Source organism: Sinocyclocheilus rhinocerous, unplaced genomic scaffold (genome assembly GCF_001515625.1).
Source record: "Sinocyclocheilus rhinocerous isolate Xijiao unplaced genomic scaffold, SAMN03320098_v1.1 scaffold1630, whole genome shotgun sequence".
NCBI classification, from domain to species: Eukaryota; Metazoa; Chordata; class Actinopteri; order Cypriniformes; family Cyprinidae; genus Sinocyclocheilus; species Sinocyclocheilus rhinocerous.
In genome coordinates, this window is record NW_015664013.1 from 72,272 (window position 1) to 92,993 (window position 20,722).

The following is a 20,722-nucleotide window of genomic DNA, read 5'->3' on the forward strand; positions in this document are numbered from 1 at the left end:
CAGCAGCAGTAACAACAACATATATCATACAACAAACCAAAAAAGCAGCTTAGGTGGGGAAGTTACTCGCTAAATCTGTTCTTTGCCCTCAGTTTAGAATTTGTTATTTTGTGCCAGTGGTGACATTCCTGCTAAATGATACTACTTTGCTTTTTGCATGTTACTTGACACTTTAAAATTGAATTATTCTGTGAGTGGTGCTAAAAGTATGTTCAGTTTTATCTGAAACGTGAATTATTACATTGGTTGTACGTATTGTGGTACTGAAATGTCCAGTGATTTATTTCAAATGTGACATAAATATGCATTTGCTGAGGAAATCATGCCAGTTTAACATACTTCTGTCTTTAAGTCTTGGAGCTCTTTTATCGTGACTTGTTTCACAGGACTCTAGCGTTCATTTCAGCTAGAAACTTAGTGAACTGTATGTATAAATACTCAAATTTTTGTAGTTTTGCAAAACTGTAGGTAGATACAAGTATTTCCAATGAGTCTGTTGTAAAAGTGAATCATTGTTAACAAACAAACAAAAAACAACAACAAAAAGGTTTTCAATTTCCAATCCTAACAAACCTGTAAACTACTGGAAAATTCTGTGGACAGTGACATATCTACATCAGCCACCTTCAAAACAATGGAGTGGTTCACACAACAAGCGCTCAGTGTCATTTATTCTAATGATCTTTCGGCATTATATTCTCGAATATTTGTATTTTTTATCTAAAGCCAAACGGGCTTCATTCAAGCCCTTCCTATGCGTTGCTTCTAAAGTACCATTAAGAGCTGTGGATGATGCAGTTACTTTAAAAACAGAAGCAGAAACACGGTGAGCAGCAAAATAGATTGATACTTTTGCTAAAACACTGCAGAAAACAACAATGCTGCAAATATAGTTATTTTTTACCTATCATACATATATGACTCTGACCGTTCAAACCAGATTTGTGACAGGACTTGTTTTTCGTCTACATTTAGCATTATGAATCAGTATGTTGAGAGCATTTTAAAATAAACAATAATTGTTAAAATTGGGAAAATTATTTGTGGATGGCAAGGAAAGACAACATAAACTTTGAAATTACTACTTAACTTTGTTTACTGCTCATGATGAGAGAGTTTTGATTATGTTTGTTTTAAGCAAAATATAAAAATGGTCCAGACTTCAAGAGGAAAACTCTGAACCCCTGTACAGTATTTTTTTTCTGTCACATGGCCTTCTGCCTTACATATGCATCTAAATGTAAAAAATAATAATAGCTTGATAAAACATCTGATCTTATCTTTTTAATATTCATATCTAATTGGACTCAATTGATGATTTGGACTTTTACAAAGCATTACTGTTGCCCAGATGGAAATGTGTAACCACTCTTACCCATACAGTATATATTTTGTCCGGACCTCCACTGGGAAGGAAATATACCCCTGTTCTACACAATGAAGATCTGGCTGCTAGCCTGTTAAATGCTACTAGACACACTGCCCTCCTTTATATACAGTAGACACACAAACACACTGCCCTTGGTGAGGGGCCCTGGCTGCCTGCCCGTGCGTCTGGGTGTCACTGTCATATGGAATCGCATTGTGGCGGCTGGTTGACACGAGGGCAGAGGCAGGCGGGCGGAAACAGAAAGGAGGTGACATGACAGTGGTGAGGCCGGGAACACAATGAGAAAGAGAGATAGAAGGAGGTTTTAGGGGGTGTTTGGAGTGTCAATAACAATCCTCAAAGCTCTGGAGAGAGATGTAAACATTGACAGATCCTCTCTATACCAGCAGGCATCGAGGAACAGTGCAATCACTCATCCTAACTACAGTCATTATATGTGCTATGTTCCCAAATCTAGCTCTACACAGGCAGCTGTCCTCCACAACAGCACACTCACACACTAATTAATTGCAGTGTAAGAATGCATGTGTCAACGTGACCTCTTCTCCTGGCCTGCACTGACCCAAGTGCTAAACGACAGGAATGTGTCACATTCCTGGCAATAAAATAGATTAGAGGAGAATTCACAGCGCTCTAATTACATCCACGGCCTGTTGAATCCCCCCTGGCTGCTGCAGGATAGTCATGCCACTCACATCAGCGATTGGCATACACAGAACAAGTTTATTGACAAGCACACACACAGTGTATGTACACAGACTTAGGATACTGACATTAGGATACACAGAGTGGAATCTTTGCAAGGAGATATGAAGACACAGCCAACAGCTTTGCGCTGCCAAATGCATGTAATGCAATTCAGGCCCAGTACTGATTAGGAAAGATAAAGTGTAACTGGACTTCCTCACTGAGGTCAGATGAGTTCTCCTGTTTCCTGTTTATGGTTTGTGGAGTCGTCTGCTGGGTTGTGCTGATATGGGAGGCTTATCTGCTGTGTGTGTGTGTGTGTGTGTTTGTCTGTGAAATGCCGGCTAAGAGGACAGGGGAACAGGAGATACTTACTTTACTTTTTTCTGGGGTTCATTAAGGGCCCCGGAGCCAAGACCAGGGACTGATTTTCGTTTGCGTGGTCTACCAGGGCCTCTACGTGCTGGGCTGCGAGGAGTCTCCTCTTTCCTAAAGAAAAACATGGTTACCTTTTGCTAAACATTATGAAGTGTGTACTTTCTGTGCTACTAGTGTCACAAAACGTAGTTGCAAAAATAATTATAACATTTCAGGCAGGTGAATATTTTTAGCATAGAATGACATCTTAGGGGTACTGACATTCATAATCGTTACTAGGGCAACCGTAACTAGGAACGCCTACTAGCAACCGAGCAGTACAGTGCTAGAGGTATGAATATGGTTTTACTGTATAGAGGTTAATCTGCATGTAATCTAAGTTAGGAGAAAGCAAGTTAAGATAAAAAAAAAATTTACACACTTCACCTTTCGAGGAAGACAACATTTTGACTATGAGCGCTTGTGTGTTCAGACAGTGTTTTGTGATGGTGGATAGTGCTTACTGATGATCATGTTTCCTCTGGAGTTTGGCCAGCTCTTTCTGCTTCTCTTTGTAAAGCTGTTGTAGCTCCGCTAGCCTCACCCGCATCGCCAACTCCTGTCCATCCATACTGTCCATGGTACCTTTCACTGGGCAAACCTGGAGCAACCAAATCAAACAACCCTTCCCTTAGTTGCTCCAGTCTTGGATGACCTCAGGACAGACTTCTGAGTTAATACTGTTCTGTTATCCACTACTTTTAGTTTGCTACATTCCTTGACTAAAAAACTTCAAGAGATAGGATGCCATTAAAGTAGGATGCAATTGTTGGCGCAGATGGCCTCGTGGGCAGCGCGCCGACATGTAGTGCCATTGCGCTTCGGGCGTCCCGAGTTCGAGTCCCGGCTCGCAGACATTTCCCGACCCCACCCCCCTCTCTCTCACCCACTTCGCTTCCTGTCAACCTACTGTCCTATCTAAATAAAAGGCATAAAAAAAACCGCAAAAGAAAAAAAAGTAGGATGCAATTAACATATTTCTTATATTCTGTTGTTATATATATATATATATATATATATATATATAACTGAGTAAATGTTCATGTATTCAAGTGTTTGCTTATCTTTAATAATATATATTATGAACTGCACAAGGAAAATTTATATGAGAAAAAAAACAAAACAAGGATGTGTTACCGGCTCATGGCGAGGCATCCAACTGCATTTTCTGCGCAAATTGAGAGTTCTTTGTGCAGGAAACTGCTTCCCAGCATCTGTGGTACTGCTCTCCTGTGAGCCCAATTCGAGGGCACGAGCTGCTGCCAAAGTAGCAAGACTCTGCAGGTCAAAAATCCATTGATCTTCTCCTTTGATGAGGAAAAAAGAAACACAACAAGAATTTTGTATGTATCTACCATACAAAATAAGATGAATTAGCTATTTATCTGGTAGCAGGAAACAGTAATTGTAGGAAAGGCTGAAATGAAGGGCTAATTTATGTCTTGATTTACAAATATCAGATTGTTCTTCATAAAAAACAGATGCAGATTGCTCTATAAGATATCACAGGATGAAGGGTTTCCTCATCCAGATAACACTATATATTACAAAGACAACTATGTGTTTGTTTTTAACAAAGCCTACTAGCTCAAAAGAGAACAAACAGATCTTAAATCAATAAAACGTGAATATTGTATTCACAATTCTAGTAGGTCTTCTGGGACTATTTAAATCTTAAATAGTTAAAACTAGCTCTAACAACTATACATCCTCTTGCATTAATAAAAAAAAAATTATAATATGAGGGAAGCTTTAACAAGAGGTTAAATAGCTAATTAGCTTAGACAATGCTTTGGAGTCAAAACACCAACTGCTTTTGTGATTACAAACCACCTTTTCATAAATGTGTCCTGTTTAGTGACAAACAAACCACCATTTGAAGAAAGCTTAACAGCGGGAGAAAAGAACAGATGTAGAACAACACAGATATATAGTTTTTACAAGAAAGGGAAACACAAGAGATTTTTCATTGAAAATCTGGGTCCTGAAGCAAAACCAATGCCCTGGATGAGTAAAATTAGATTGTTCAACAAATGTAGCCTTTTTTGACACTGCAAACTTTTCAAAAACGTACCTTGAGTTGTACCACAACTTTGGTGATTCCGTTGCAGTTCCAGATCAGCCAGCTCACTCAGCAATTCCATGCCGTGATAGGTGGAGTTGAGTAGGCCACAACATCTTTGGGACTGGTAAGGGGAAGGTGGAGAGGGAGGAGGACAGTCCCCACAGAAGGCTGCTGCAATCAGGAGCTCCAAACTCCAGTAACTTGTTGTGAGACTCTGGGAGCAGGTATTAGTATTTGGAGATGGAACCTTCAAACTGTTTTTCTCTTGATGTTCCTCAGCAACCTCTGCTTGGGTGGTGGAGTTTGGCAGCAGGTTGAGTGAACAATCAGAGACACATGATTGTGGAAGTCTCTGATCCTTCAGTGTGTCAGTGTCTTCAGTCTCTTGATGAGGTATATCTTCACCCACTTCTTCCTCGAAGGTAACAATTGGTTCTTCTTGATGGATTACTTCTTTAGAGGATAGGGTAGGTACATGTCCTGCTTCACAGCCTGAAACTTCAGCAGGTGTGCAAATTATCTCTGCATGCTCCTTTTCCTGATTAACTTCTATGGGTTCACAGCAGCCCATGGCCATGACTGTCTTGACATCCTCTCCTTGCACAAACACACCCTCAGGCTGTTCCTCGACCAGGCTAGTGGCATCAACTTCCATTGTTGGCTCTTGTGGTCCTTGGAGTGGCCTCACCATTGCATGACATTCTAGGCCCTCTCGCAAGCTGGAGAGAGCTGGAGGAGAGTGTTTAACAGGTTCAGTCTGAACAGCCTCCAGGTCAGCAGGCTCTGCTAGCTGTACTTCTTGAGTGGTGGAGCCATTCCTATATCCCATGTTGATTTCTGGATAGGTATATCCAGGTGGCAAATCTGTGACCGGGAACATAAACAAAGCTCAGTTGTGCAGCATTTAAAAAATATCAGCAAAAAAAAAAAGTGTCTTATTTTTGACAACCTTATAAGCATGACATGTTTAATAAGCTTTGCACCAGAGGACTGAACAAAAACACATTTCATTCCACATGACACCGACACTATGCCTTGATCTTGATTCAACTTTAAGAAGTGCAGCTGTTAAGGGGGTAATTCTGAGGTAAGACAGGGCTCTACTTCTGACACTGCTGTACCCTCTGGCACGCTGTAACAGTTAGTGAGGTGTTAATGATGATAAAGAGGGTGTGGGCTGGCATGTGGGGGTGAGTCTGGACTAGGTGTTTCTTCATCGTTACTTATGCGATGGTGCTGGGGAGCTGAGCTGGCAGCCATTTTCTGCATCTATCAGCAGTTTAGTCAATCGTGTTCTTGCCTATATAGCCGCCCACACAGAGCTACAGAGTCTAAAAAAAGCCCTGATTGTTTCTGCATGAGGGGCTCAGCATGAATAACAACCAACATGTGGCTCATGTGTTTTTGAGTCACAATGACTTGAAGCAGGCACCTTAGCTTCAAGACAAAGACACAAATCTATATAACTCCTTACCAGGCTCCATGGATTGAGGATAGTCTTGTGGTGGCTGCCCTTCCACCCTCTTTTCCTGGGACTCAACGGTTTTGGGCAACTGTGATGGAGAAGGGCTGATGGCTGGTGAGCAGTGTGTAGCAGCTACTGGACTTGGGGCGGGGCAAGGAGTAGAGGGTGTGCTTTTAGGATGAGGCCGCATACAAGGGGACTGGCAGCAGGGCGACAAGTGGGCAGTGGATCCCCTGGTAGGTGAGGAGGCCCGGTTGGATGGGCCGTAGACATAGCACTTAGTAGGTTTGGGAGTCCTGGGGTCAGACAGAATGTCTTCTAGCTCCATGCTCTGCTCTTCTGGTTTCTTTTGCACCTAAGCATTGAAAGAATTAGAAGGGAAAATCCATTAAGAGAATTCAACACCCAAAATGAGATCTGGGCGGTTTGGTTAATGAAAGGAAACTGTAAGATATTCTGAAGTCCGCCAGGTCATGCAATCTTCACATCAACGTAATTGCAATTTGGCACCCCTGTTTTGCTGAATCAGGTTTTCATTTAGGCCCTACTTGCTTAGATGTATTTATTTAGAACTGCAATCAAGAGGAGTAGTGCTTGGCCCAGTCTCGCCACAGTCTATTGTTGGCTGCATTTGGTTGTGTATGTCTAGAATGTAACTGGACCTTGGAGGAAGTTATGGATCCTAGGGAGCAGTTGTGGTTTTATAAGGGGATTTTTTAAATGAAACTCGTGATTTATTGACTCCAAATGTTGTTTCCTCCCCTGCACACAAAAACGACTGTCTAGTTCCATGGAAAGCAGTGCATCCTCCCTCAGTATCAGGTGTCAAGCATTAGCTCATTTGAAAGCCTAGCTGTTTCTAAACCACTGCATTTTGTACACTCTGCTATACAATGGTTAAATGAGGGGTTGTGCATTTGTGGGTACCTGGCTGTGGTCAGCAGTGGCTCTCTGCTGCAGGTCTATGTTGTTTGCTGCTCTGTGTGATGGAGGTGGTGGCGTGTGATGGCTGGGGTGTTGCTGATGCTGCAGCTGCTGGTGTTGCTGGAGAGCATAAAGCTCTTGTTGCCGTAGAAACTGTGAGCGAGGATACACAGCAGGATGTTGCATGTGGGAGTGGGCCCCTCGGGCCCTGTAGACTGGGGGCCACAGACCAGGCTGCTCCATCACATCTAATGAGAGAAATAGAAGTGTTAGTGTTGTGTGGAATCATGGGGAAGGCCATGTTAGGCAACAGAATGTTAATATATCTCACATAGAGATCATCACATTTACCTGAACTACTTAAACATATGCATTGCATCTGCTTACACATAGACATACTTATACACATGAGACATCTATCCACATCTTATGCAAATACAGCCTACACTGAGGATATTATCTCTAAGGAAAACTATAACGACAATAACTAGCAGTGAATTTTTTTTTTACATGACAAGTAACTACATTTAGTGCATTTATTCAATTTAGTCAACTTCTGACTGCGTTCTATCAAAAAAGAAGAAAAGAAAAAAACTTCCCAATTAGACAAGGGCCCTTTTTGATATGTTAAAGGCATGGTTTACTCAAAAAAAAAGAGCAAAGTCTGAGATCATTTACTTTATTTATATTTTCTAAGCTTGTATTACTTCTTCTGCTGAACAAAAAAAGATGTTGTTTAAAAAAAATTTGATTACTAAACCATTTTGGTTACCATTGACTTCCAACTTTATGGACAAAAAAAAAAAAAGAGACATTTTTGAAAATATATTTCATGTTCCTCAAACAAAATAAAGTCATACAGGTTTGGAACAACATGAGGGTGAGTAAATGATGACAGAATTAGCATTTTTGAAATTTACACCTCTTCATCATATACAGTGGGTACGGAAAGTATTCAGACCCCCTTAAATTTTTCACTCTTTGTTATATTGCAGCCATTTGCTAAAATCATTAGCATTTTTGAAATTTACACCTCTTCATCATATATATATTTCAAAAATTAAATGTCATTCAAAGTATTAAAACTAACTAAAACAAAACTGAAATAAAAAAAGTGAAATAAAAATAAGTTGAGACCTAGTGAGATTTTTTATATCTATAATAACTCTGGCCTACACTGAGTGAACGGGAGAGAGACCCATCAACCAGCACTCCCACGCTCTTTTCAGTGTCTTGCTCCCTGTTCACCACTTTTGTTTTCTCACACTTACTACATTCCTGCTTCATTTTTTTCTCACACTAGAAGTCTTCAACCCAAATGTGCAGCCATGTGAGCACAGAATGATACATGCTTTCAATAATAATAATTTGATAATGATGAAAGTGAACAAATGGAAGAAGTTCCCATTAGAATAAATATTAGCATGAGAAGCTTGGTATTTGGAAAACTACATTCACTCCCTTGAAAAATCCCCTTCTCTGAAAACCACAGTGGGCCCAAGCTACAGCATGTAGTCTAGGCGACTTCTCAGTTCCCATATCAGGGGTAAACTCCTGCCGTTCCCCTGGCAGGAACAGAAAGCCAGCCGTGCACATCCACAATGACACATCTTCAGCCCCTGCCTCCGCAAGTCAAATATGTTTTTCTACTTTTCCAAATTCACATAGCATTTCTAATGTGCATGACCCCTCCTCTCCCACCCCTGTGCTTGACTTGACACATAACGGACCTTTACTCTGGAACATTAACCCAGCTTAACTAACTTTTCCCGGGGGAAAGCTTTTGTGGATGCACTTCCCCTTTCAGCTGGAATTCCTGTGGAGCACGGAAATAAGTGTGCCTTCGAAGACATGAAGATAATTAGATTTCACAGCCTGTTTGCAGAGCAGGGGCCTGTTTAGACTTATAAGGCTGGGAGGTATTCTTAAGTCAGCGTGTTTTAGAGCATATATGGCAATAGCTTTGAGGGGAGTGGTGAAAGCATCCTGACCCAGACCATGTGGGGGTGGAGCAAGTGGTTGACAGGAAACAGTTTGTGCAATTGTGTGCATATTATGTGCTCTCCTCTTGCAGGTTTTCCTATTTCATCTTAGCAGTTTCATAGGCTGTCATTCATAGCTGCTCTCTCATTCCTTGAAACTAGTCGACTAGATTTCAAACAAGTCTGAAAATGTAAAATCTTCTCTAATGCCTGCAACTATACAGAGCATGTTTTCAAAGTGTGCACACTACAAGATCGTCGGTTACAAGTTTGAGTCATGTAGTGACTTGGTTTAAAGTGAACTTATATCCTTGAAACTTGAGTGGAATCACTGTAATAGAGCATAATTTTTCAGGCTTGGCAACCTGACAGTAAAATCTCCAGGTAGAAACCCATGAGAGCTGCTGTGTGCTTCACAAAAAGAATGAATGCTAAATCTGACAAATGGGTCAAGCTCAGCAGGGCATATAAATTGAGGATATGGGAGAAAATGAGAATACTAGGCAGAAAACAGCATGGTATACCAAGGTGAGTAGCTGGGTGTGTGGCAGGCTCATTGGGAAGAACCACCAGTTGGGTGGAGGGGTCCTGGGGTAGGGGTACAACTGGCTGAAGAGGGGCAGGCATAGCTGCAGAAAACCCAGGTGGGAGATTCTGATGCAGAGCTGTGTGGCCAATACCTACAAAACATAAGCAAACTTTAAGGATACAACAAAGTTTATACATTTTAAAACATAAATTTATTAGTAGAAGCAGAAATACAACATATGAACCTCACAATGACCAAAAAGGGAACAAGAAAAAGACAGAAGACTCATTCTATACTCAACATTACTGACCATAGGAGTGACCTGTCATCCAGAGGGAGGGACTTCCTGTGCGTGGCATCCAGTGGTGAGCAGAGTGTGTATGTGCAGTTGGGTCTCCTAATTGGCTCGACTGCATGGAAGTGCCACCTGGCACCATGATATGAGAGTTGAGGTCACCATGGCAACTGTTAGAGGGATGGATGTGGGAAAATTCCACCCTTTCCTTGTTATCCCTGCAAAGACAGATTGGAGACAGGTGAAAGGTCAGGGGTTGAGCATGTGTGACAAGTGAAAAAGAAGTGTGTGAGGGGTGGATCAATCACCTGATATACACGTCTCGTTCTCTCTCCAGGCACCGGTGGCCCATGTGTTCTACACTCGTCCTTTTCCTCTCCTCCTCTCCTGGTGAATCTGAAGGATACATGGAGCGAGGAGTGCCTAAAAAATGGTTAACAAATTTACATAAGTGATTTTCTCTCATCTGCAACTCTCACTGTTTTTGGCACTCAGCATGCAAACATCTGCTGAGCAGCCTTTCTCTACAGTGGCATGTGTGCTCTCTCTCCCCCTGCACCAGCATTTTCAGCTGTAAGAGGGAAAAGCTGTTTCCTCTTTGGGTCTTGGCAGGTTCTGCTATTTATTTTTCATCAATGAAGTCTTCCAGAGGTCATGAATAAACAAACTGCTCTGTGTCCCTGTTTGTTTAGGAAGGCCCTGACAGATCAAAGGTCAAGCTTACCTTTCATGGTGGAGTGCACCCGCCCCTGTCGGCTGCTGGGATGGCTGCCTGATGCTTGGCATGGAGGTTCTCTTTGTCTTGCCACAGCAACTGCAATCCCTACCGGAGGCTGTCGCACCTCCCCCTCCACATGTGGGGCATCTCCAATCTCTCGGCCACGTCCACCACAATCAGCTCGCTCACTTTCATGGCTTTGGCCTTTCCTGGAGGGTAGGGTCTGCTTGTCTCCCTGAAAAGAGCAGCTGGTGCCATTAGGCCCTGTTTTGAGGATCCCAAGCCCTCCAAATGGGCTCTTCTGGGACAGGAGAAGAGGCTGTTGGTTGCTGTACTTCAGAAGGTTCTTCATGGCACTATCCTCTCCTTGTGAGCTTGTGACCTCCTGCTGGTTTTGAGGAGGAGCTGGATGAAGGGGAGGAGGGCCCATTCCTGCAGTCTGGTGCTGCTGTTGTGTGGGCGGTCTGTTGTTGGCAGCTCCACTGTTAGGTTCCATGTAAGCTTTGTGCTGGTTCTCTTCAGAGTGGATGTGATGAGTTTGCATGGCCCACTGTGGCACTGATGGCTGCTGATGTGTGTGATGCTGCGCATTGTTGTTGTTGTAGCCGTAAGGAGACATTTCCATCTTCCGCTTCATCTCCTGGTTCCCATTAGCCTGGGCCATGTCTGTGCCAGGGGTATCAGGGCCAGCCCTACTGTGCTGTTGGTGACGAATGCGGGCAACCTTCTGTCCATCTCGCTGCATAGAGCAGCTTCCGTTTCCTCCTCCACCTGTGTGCTGGGTCATGGTCTTGCCAGCAAGAGGTGAGGGAATGGTTGGAGGCCCGGAGTGTGAGCAGTCTCTGTAGGGCTGGGAATTGGTGTTGGCTTGGTTGGGTAGAGGATGAAGAGTCTTTGTCTCTTGAGTCAGTGTAGATCTGAAGATGTCTGTTTCCATACTGTTGATGCAGTCAGCACTGCGGGAACGCACAGTCTGGTGTTGCTGGGAATGGCTTTGCTGCTGTTGCTGTTTCCTGGTTCCCATTAGCCTGGGCCATGTCTGTGCCAGGGGTATCAGGGCCAGCCCTACTGTGCTGTTGGTGACGAATGCGGGCAACCTTCTGTCCATCTCGCTGCATAGAGCAGCTTCCGTTTCCTCCTCCACCTGTGTGCTGGGTCATGGTCTTGCCAGCAAGAGGTGAGGGAATGGTTGGAGGCCCGGAGTGTGAGCAGTCTCTGTAGGGCTGGGAATTGGTGTTGGCTTGGTTGGGTAGAGGATGAAGAGTCTTTGTCTCTTGAGTCAGTGTAGATCTGAAGATGTCTGTTTCCATACTGTTGATGCAGTCAGCACTGCGGGAACGCACAGTCTGGTGTTGCTGGGAATGGCTTTGCTGCTGTTGCTGTTGTTGTTGTAGGTGATGATGGTGGTTATGGTTGTGCATCCAGTCAGGGGCTTTTTCAGCTTTTCTGTAGGAATGCTGTTGCTGGATCGGAGGTTGATGCTGTTGTTTCCTTGGCCAGTTACCATGATGACCCCCATTGCCAGTCTTTTCCATGGCCTTGTCCTTGACACTGTTCCCTCCGCCCCCAATCCCCTGGCACTCAGAGCTGCCCATCTGGAAGGGAACTCCGTTTTTTTCCCCAAGGTGGCTAACAGATGGAACAAATGTGGCTCCAGTCACTTTGGGGTCTCTGCAGCCACCACTATTGATTCCTTTATCATGTAACGAAGGATTTCCCATAGGGGCTGGCGGTGGAGGGCAGAAAAAGTCAGGGTGATGGTGTGAGAGGCGGTTTTGGTGTGGATGATGGGGGTGGCCAGGATGGAGCTGCAGACAGTGGAAGCCACTTGGATGCCCCCCTCCAGCAGCCAAGGGCAGCGGAGGAGGCACTGTGTAGGGCAAAGAATGCTGCAGTGCCTGTCCTCGCTCCAGACATTCTGTAGGAGGCTGTTCACTGATCCGCATCTCCCCACTTATCACCTCTTTACCACAGCGCCCATTAGTGCCACCACCCACGTGTCTGTTCTGGACATTATTGGACCCTACATTATCTCTACCCACCCCATCCCCACCGTAAGTAGTCATGGAGCCCTTTGCCCCAGTTCCATGGTCTCCATTTAGCATCTTTCCATTGAGCAGACAGGCACTAAGAGGCTTTCCCATGCTCTGTGGGTGCTCCTTGTACTCCATAGGCAGAGTGGTTTTGTGTCCCCTGCCGTTCATCTCTTCCATAGTGGCTGGGTGTTGTGAGTGGAGCTGGGGTTGATGGGAGTGTTGATGGGGTAGCTGGTGGTGATGGCGGTCTTTAGAATCATGTTTACTACTATGCCTGTCTTTATCTTTTGCAGCTGAAACCACACCTCTGTCTAAGTTAGGCTCTTTAAATCCCTTTTGTAGGCTCATCCCACTTTCTGCATCTCTTTCCCTGCTGCATGAGCCCTGGGGTTGTCCTGATCCTGCCCTTGACATGGACTGAATGTTGTGATTGGCTGAGATGAGTGGGGGCTGGGACGGGAGGCTTCTTAAATAGAAGTTCTCTGTGAAGCAGATCAGATAGGGCTGTTAATCATTTAAATTAACACTAACTTAAGCCTTCCTTGAGGGTCAATTTATGGAACTAATATATTTGGAGACTACAACAGAGAAGTAGAGATGCATATAAAATATGCAACTTAACAATAAATACAATAGTTTATGAAATAAACAGAATTGTCAATTCCAGAATTGTCATTTTGCCCACCTTTTTGTGTATCATAGAAACGGTGCTGTCCATAGAGGACCCCGCTGTTGGCATGGTGATCCAAATGGCTTATGGGTAGAAAGGTGTGGGCTAGACTCCCTGAGAAGCGAGGATACCCTGGGACTGCTGTGAAAAAAAAGAAAAGAAAAAAGAATGTCATCATATCAGTGAAAACGTCCAGAAAGATGAAGTCTGAGAGAACTGTAGACACAAAAGAAGAAGTGAAAGTAAGAGAGTGAGAAGGAGGAGAGAAAGCAATAAGGCAAGGAAAGCTCTGATAACAAGACAATATTCACTGAGCCACATTTCTTTTGGCCGTAAGCATTTTGGTCCAGATCTAATCCCCCTGTTCCAATGCAGCTGGTGTTCCATATTCACCAATAACCACAGGCTTTGGATGTCATATTTGCCATTCCTATTTGGGTATGCAATGCAAACAAGAAGACAAGTTCAGTCTTGGGATTTGAAGTAATGGATGAATTTTGTCTCCTGAACATATGGTTCCCCAGTACTGAGGTAAGAGATAACACAGTAAAACAATAAGCAAAGACTCCTCACAGCAGGACATGTGGTGATTTGAGAAAAAGGCCAAAGATCAACTTTATTACAGCTGTCTCGACTCTCCAAAATCTGTGACTAACACAACAAAGCCATGGGGAAAGAATTTACAAGAAAACCAAACACCTTTCAAGCACAAGCCTTTGAAGCTTAGTAAAGGAGAAAACCTTAACCTTTAAATATGTGATAAATGTTAGCCTCATAACTTTCTGGGACAATTATAGTATTCTGAATGACTGTGACATTTAAAATACTTACACGAGAGTGATATTTATGACATTTTTCAGGGTACATTACATTACCGAGGAACAGAAAATATTTCCTGATCGACCAAAAACAGTTAACCTGCTGCAACCTTGATGTTATAATGTGTTTTTATTTTAATACACACTGTGTGTTCTCAGGCTGGTAAAGATAACTATGTATTTTACCTTCTATAAAATACCCTAAGAAATAACAGTAGTGAATATTAGTAGTCTCGTGCAAACAGACATGCTTGAAAAAGCCAGAAATCTGCCTTGATTGGCCTATGTCCAGTCTTTATAGGGATAGTTCACCTAAAAATGGAAATTCTGTCATCATTTAGTCACCCTAAGTTGTTCCAAACCTGTATGAATTTCTTTTTTCTGCAAACCATAAAAGAAGATATTTTGAAAAATGTGGGTAACCAAACAGTTGAGTTGCTGGTCTCCACTGACTTCAATAACATGGAAAAACAAACAAACTATATATATATATATATATATATATATATATATCAGTGGGGACCAGATACTGTTTGGTTACACATTTTCTTCAAAATATCTTCTTTTATGGTTAGCAGAAGAAAGAAACTCATACAGATTTGGAACAACCTGAGGGTGAGTAAATTAATTGTCAGTTTTGGGTGAACTATCCCTTTAAGTCCTTTTAAGTCATTTTTTCTCAAGTTCTCAAAGTGTCTGAAATGAGGATTAGTCAATGAGAACACATCAGAAAATCAGAAGAGCCACTTCACAAAACCACAGCTTATTCAGAGATATAACACTTGATGTTGCATGTGATATAAAATGATAATTCACCCATAAATGAAAATTTACTCGACCTCTTATGTTCCAAGTAGGGATGTAACGATTCACTCAACTCACGATTCGATTCGATTCACGATTTTGATTTCACGGTTCGATTCGATTCACGATTATTATAATTTTTTTTAACAAAATGAGATTTAAGACAAATTATAAATTAAATGTGTCCTTTTATTATTGCTTGGACAAAATGCTGCAATTTGAAAAATGCGTCTTTTTTCGGTTTTTTAATTTTTTGCATGAACTATCCCTATGATGCCGTTCAGATTGAAGAATATAAAAACTCATCTAGTCACATAGAGGCTCGATTTTCTTTAGACGCACAGAGGAAGGTGATAATTGCAAGCTCCATTTTTATTCTGACTGCCTGTCAGCATTAATAAGCACATTCCTTTATGCCAATTCATTTAAGAATGGAAAAAATAAGGCTCCCTTTGAACAATACATTACTTCTGTGGCTTATGCAAAAGTGTGATACAAGCTTGCATTATGCAAATCAGTCTTCGTCTGTTTCTCTGGTGTCTTTGTGTATTTCTATGCGTGACACTTGGCTGAGTAATCCCGTTTCACAGTGACGTCTGGATGCCCCCGATAGTGGCTGGTTGCTCAGTGCTAAGCAGAGGCCTCTTTGGGCAGGTGAGCGGGCACCGCTGGGCATTGCACTGCACATTCAGCCGTTAATCTGGCCAGGACAAGGGAAGGTGCTGTGCCAGCAGGCTAGATGAGGCAGGTTTTACTGCTTAGTGCTGACATTAATGCTACTAATACTGTTGCACTCAAAGAGACGGCAGCTGCCAAATGATTGACACCAGCTCACTCAGCACATGCAGAACTGTTATTCTATCTGAGTAGGATGCTACTGATAATAATACTGGTAGGATGATATTTACAGGAGAAACTTTGAAGGCTTTTCTCCAAATCAGCAAAAAAAAAAAGAAGAGCTAGAGGCTCAATGCACATAAACAATACATGACAAATATAACAGGACCATAATACATTTGGAAAACATGCCGATGATATTTGTTTCCATAACTTTCAAATGGTTTTGCCACAAACTGTGCCATGCATTTATTACAGGTTCAGTCCCCCTGGAGCAACCTGAGATTAAATGCCTTGCTCACAGATATAGTGGTGATATCCAGTGGCTGTTGGATTGAATTCAGGATTCAGAATTAAAATTGGAATCTAAAGTAGTTTAAAGGGTTAATATGATGTGATTTCAAGTTTTCCTTTCTCTTTGGAGCTGAAGTAGTTTAAACAATTTGGAACTACTATAAATATTACATTTATTTTACAGTTTGAATTACTCATAAATTACCTATAAACATTATTATAAATAATAATTATACATTTTTGAAATTATACAAATAATAAAAAATCTATGTATTTCAGATATATTTAAATATATTTAATATGTTAATTTACATTTTATAGCTCATGGTAAAATAATATATTATATCCTAAAATATATCATTTTGATGTCAGAATTTCAGAAGTTATCTGAAAACAATGTGGTAGACATTTATAATGCTGAATGGTTCTACTGTCTTCCGTAATTATTTGTGACCCTGGACCACAAAACCAGTAATAAGGGTAAATTTTTAAAAAAATTGAGATTTATACATCATCTGAAAGCTGAATAAATACGCTTTCCGTTGATGTATGGTTTGTTAGGATATTACAATATTTGGCCGAGATACAACTATTTGAGAGTCTGAGGGTGCAAAAAAATCAAAATACTGAGAAAATCGCCTTTAAAGTTGTCCAAATGAAGTTCTTAGTAATGCATATGACTAATCAACAATTAAGTTTTGATATAGTTATGGTAGGAAATTTACAAAATATCTTCATGGAACATGATCTTTACTTAATATCCTAATGATTTTTGGCATAAAAGAAAAATCGATAATTTTGACCCATACAATGTTTTTTTGGCTATTGCTAAAAATATACCCAAGCGACTTAAGACTGGTTTTGTGGTCCAGGGTCACATTTAGTGTTGAACTTTGTGATTTTGCTGAATTTGTTTCAGTTACAATTCACTGAATCCCTCTTCCTGTCATTCCAATTCAAATTTCATTTCAACAGCTTGTGGGTTGTGTAAAATTTCTTTCAAATTTCATCTCATGAATTAAAGAAGAGTCATTTTTTGCTCAAACCAGTTTATTGTATAAGCTAATTCCCAGACAATGAAGTTGTTATTACACAGGCAGATTCTTTGAAGAGAGCTGGAACTTCCACAAGTGCTAACTGAACAAAATTTGCACATTCCTGCTAATCCTATCTCTCAATCTTCCTGTTCACATGGACAGCCAATCGTTCTGCCTGTGTCTGCTCATGACAGCGCATACAAGCATGCATCTGTAAATAGCCCAGAGTAAATTGTTTAAGGAGAGACAGAGAGGGGCAGATAAAGCTGCCTGTCAAGATTCCAAATTGAGAAGAAGTGACAGAGCAGTACAAAAATGGCAGAGGGTGGAGAAGAAAGACAGAGGATGATAGGAGGAGGTGAATAGTACTCATCAGGACTGCTAATTGAAAGGAAGTGATGGAGCCTGGCAATGGAGGAGGGGGAGGAGAGGACAGCTTGCATTCTACAGACAGAGAAAAGACATGATTGGATTGAGAGAAATGAAACAAGTGATGCATGAGGGCTATAAAGAGACAGAAGCCCTTCTTCCACCACCACGGTGGCCAATCTGCAACTGTTCCACCATGGAAAAGGTGATTTTGTGCCCCAAAAAAAAAAAATCATGATGGCCTCAAAAGGGTTTTGAACCAAGAACGGCTAACATTAGGCAACAAGAGCAACAAAAACTTTATAATTATAATCAACATAGCTACACTGGAAATGCGAGGTGGCAATACTATTTAAAACAGTTAATATAATGCATTTTAATGTAAAATGTATTTGTGACCCTGGACCACAAAACCAGTCATAAGGGTCAATTTTTTTTAATAGGACAATATTTGGCCGAGATACAACTATTTGAAAATCTGGAATCTGAGGGTGCAAAAAAAATCAAAATATTGAGAAAATTGCCTTTAAAGTTGTCCAAATGAAGTTCTTAGCAATGTATATTACTAATCAAAAATTAAGTTTTAATATATTTACAGTAGGAAATTTACAAAATATCTTCATGGAACATGATCTTTACTTAACATCCTACTGATTTTTGGCATAAAAGAAAAATCAATAATTTTGACCCATACAATGTATTTTTGGCTATTGCTACAAATATACCCCAGCGACTTAAGACTGGTTTTGAAACTTTGATTTAGGAGTTGCTGCAAATTGGCATTTTTTCATATTTACATTTTGTTATATGCTTGAACAAACTCAAAAGATATATTCTATGAAAAACAAATTATATTCAATTTGCTTGTCAGGTAAATTTATACTGGGGAAAAAAAATCCTGATTTAGAAAATTTTAGGACAATAACACACCACTGCATGCTATTTGCAGACAGGTGCATTTCAAATATGGGTGAGTTATGTATAGTAGTGGCAACAGATACTGGTATTCTTGATATTTTTCCATAAACGATAATATCAGATGTCACAATGAATGAGATGTGGAGACTTTATAAAAAACACAATATATTCAGAAATATGTTACGTTCACGATAGTGCCATAATAAACTGTTCACAGACGCTGAGGCATAAGGAATTTTAGGATATCTCAAAGTACTCTTGCAGATCCACTTATGCTGCTGCTGGTGGGAGACTCCGTCCCACAGGGTGCAGAGAATAGGCTGGGCAATTGTGCTTCCCATTTTGATCACTTGCTTTTTTATGCAAACTGAAGAAAAGACAATTTGCAATTATCTTAAAGAGGAGAGAGCTGAATGATGCTGATGGCAAGCCAGGATTCAATCAATTTCACACCACGTTCTGCACAATTAAACTGCAATACAGATAACAGCTTGCTATCATAATCCCACTCATAATCAGCCTTATTACTTAGTAACGTAACCATTATCATCATTCTTATTAAAACTGTCCAGCTTCTTTAGGAAAATGATCAATGTGCCAATGGCCAAAGGAACAAACCAACATCTCTGGGTTTTCATCTCTTCATGGCCTGAAAGGTAGTGCACATTTTGTCACATTGCGTGATGCACATTGAGCAATTTTTGGGTAGTCCTCCCTTGACTATCCGTGAGTTAGTCCTCTACTAGTCCTATCCTTAGATGGAACACCCACGGACCATCTGATGCATATTGCACATAAAAAAATTGCATTCTGACTGGCTGGCTTTGTGCAATTTCCTGGAGTCAGGGTTCACAGGCTTTAATCGGTCTGCCAACCAGGCTTCTGTATTAAGGCAAGCAAGAAAGAACAAGTTTCAGTATTCGCCTTGGTTTGTGAGGTGCATGGTATCATTTACCTGTTCCTAAATCTCAAAACTGAACTTTACCTATTGGTGGTTCTTGACCAGAAATATCTTCAAAATGGACCTGACTTTATGCTGATTGATGGGCTCAAAAAGATAAGTCATCTCCACACACCTCATCGTAGCGTGAACTTCAAATGGAACAGGGTTGTCTTCCACCATACCAGAAGCAGGGTATGGAGAGAAGAGAGTGAAAATAGACTGAGGTATAGTGATAACCAGCATGGGGATTGTGCAATGCTCAGAGAGGCTGAGTTTGTGGATTACACAAACAACACACAGATGAACTCCTAATGGTTTAAGACTGTTTGGCACATTTGGACGTGGCCCGGAGGGGATTTAAGTGTGAATAAGTGCCGAGTGGCATTGGGCATGCCTGGGCATCTCCTACTCTTTCGGTCTCTCTACATTGCTCTCTCTACGGAGTTGTAGTAGTCTGTCATCTGTAGGGATCTGGAGCCAGTGCTGGAGAAGGCCGGCTTTTGATTTGGCAGGCTGAGGGCTGGGTGTGGCTCAGGCCAAGCTAGTATAAGCCATGGTGAGAAAAGCCACATTGGCTTTTACACGACAGCTGCGATGCTGTTGACCATTTAGCTTGCTCTTCCTCCAATGTTCTGTGTGTGTGTATGTTGTGCACATAAATTCTTGGGGGTGTGGTGGGTGGGAGGGAGGGGAGCCTAGACTGCTGGCCAGGAACGTCCCCATGAAGGAGGCTGAGGAGTTGCCCATCAGCCCACTGCCTGTGTAAAGAGGGGAAGGAGGGTGAAGTGGTTAGTTGTGCAGATTGGCATGTGAACACTGTGTTGTGGCATGACAGTGGACATATCTGAACGTAAAGGATTCAAAGACATGTGTTTTAATTAGCTGACTTAACTAACTCCTATTGTCTATACACTCATGGCTTACTTTTGGAGCTTGTTCGGAATTTGATTATCAGCATAAAGTCTAGTAAAGTGTTCCCCAACCGTGTTCCTGGAGGCCCACCAACACTGCACATTTATGAACTCTTCCTAATCAAACACACCTGATTCAACCCATCAGCTCAGTAGAGACACTCGGTTGGGATACACTGGTCTAGTCCACATTGTTGTATATTCTGTCCAAGACCCACCAACTTATGGCGCTTTTCCACTGCATGGTACGGCACGGTACGGTTCACTTTTTGGGGGTTTTCCACTGGGTACAGTACCTGGTACCTGCTACTTTTTTCAGTACCACCTCGGTTGGGGTTCCAAGTGAACCGTACCGTTACCCAAATGTGACGTGTAAACTCTGCAGATCACGGATTGGCCGGAGAGAATCGTCACTACCTGCGTCACTGAAATTGCACCACAAACACAACAGAACCATTAGATTAAAATCAGCACAGCCAGCGAATGATCGAACGCAACCAAAAAGTGGCTGTTTCGTTGTCTGTTGAGGAAGTACAGACGTTCCTCTCGTTGATAGCAGAGGAGCGGATCCACCGAGAGCTTGATAGGGCGACGCGGAATGAAAAAGTTTTTT

At 41.8% G+C, this 20,722-nt stretch overlaps 1 protein-coding gene and 1 long non-coding RNA gene across 2 annotated transcripts in view; both read right to left on the bottom strand.

Annotated features, from left to right (window-relative positions):
* Positions 1-13,419, bottom strand: part of LOC107729209 (BAH and coiled-coil domain-containing protein 1-like) — a 32,480-nt gene extending 19,061 nt beyond the window's left edge. Inside the window, exons 1-12 of the mRNA XM_016539641.1 lie at positions 13,194-13,419; positions 11,501-12,990; positions 10,479-11,127; positions 10,063-10,177; positions 9,770-9,972; positions 9,455-9,610; positions 6,952-7,196; positions 6,034-6,379; positions 4,569-5,423; positions 3,632-3,801; positions 2,959-3,095; positions 2,453-2,566 (exon numbers count right to left, since the gene is read on the bottom strand). Of these exons, the coding sequence (XP_016395127.1) occupies positions 2,453-2,566; positions 2,959-3,095; positions 3,632-3,801; positions 4,569-5,423; positions 6,034-6,379; positions 6,952-7,196; positions 9,455-9,610; positions 9,770-9,972; positions 10,063-10,177; positions 10,479-11,127; positions 11,501-12,990; positions 13,194-13,356 (4,643 nt within the window). The 5' untranslated portion in view covers positions 13,357-13,419. The remainder of the gene's footprint in view (positions 1-2,452; positions 2,567-2,958; positions 3,096-3,631; positions 3,802-4,568; positions 5,424-6,033; positions 6,380-6,951; positions 7,197-9,454; positions 9,611-9,769; positions 9,973-10,062; positions 10,178-10,478; positions 11,128-11,500; positions 12,991-13,193) is intronic.
* A 6,463-nt stretch (positions 13,420-19,882) lies between these two features.
* LOC107729210 (uncharacterized) overlaps positions 19,883-20,722 on the bottom strand; it is a 53,074-nt gene continuing 52,234 nt past the window's right edge. The window contains exon 3 of the long non-coding RNA XR_001638565.1: positions 19,883-19,956. This is a non-coding gene — a long non-coding RNA (uncharacterized LOC107729210). The remainder of the gene's footprint in view (positions 19,957-20,722) is intronic.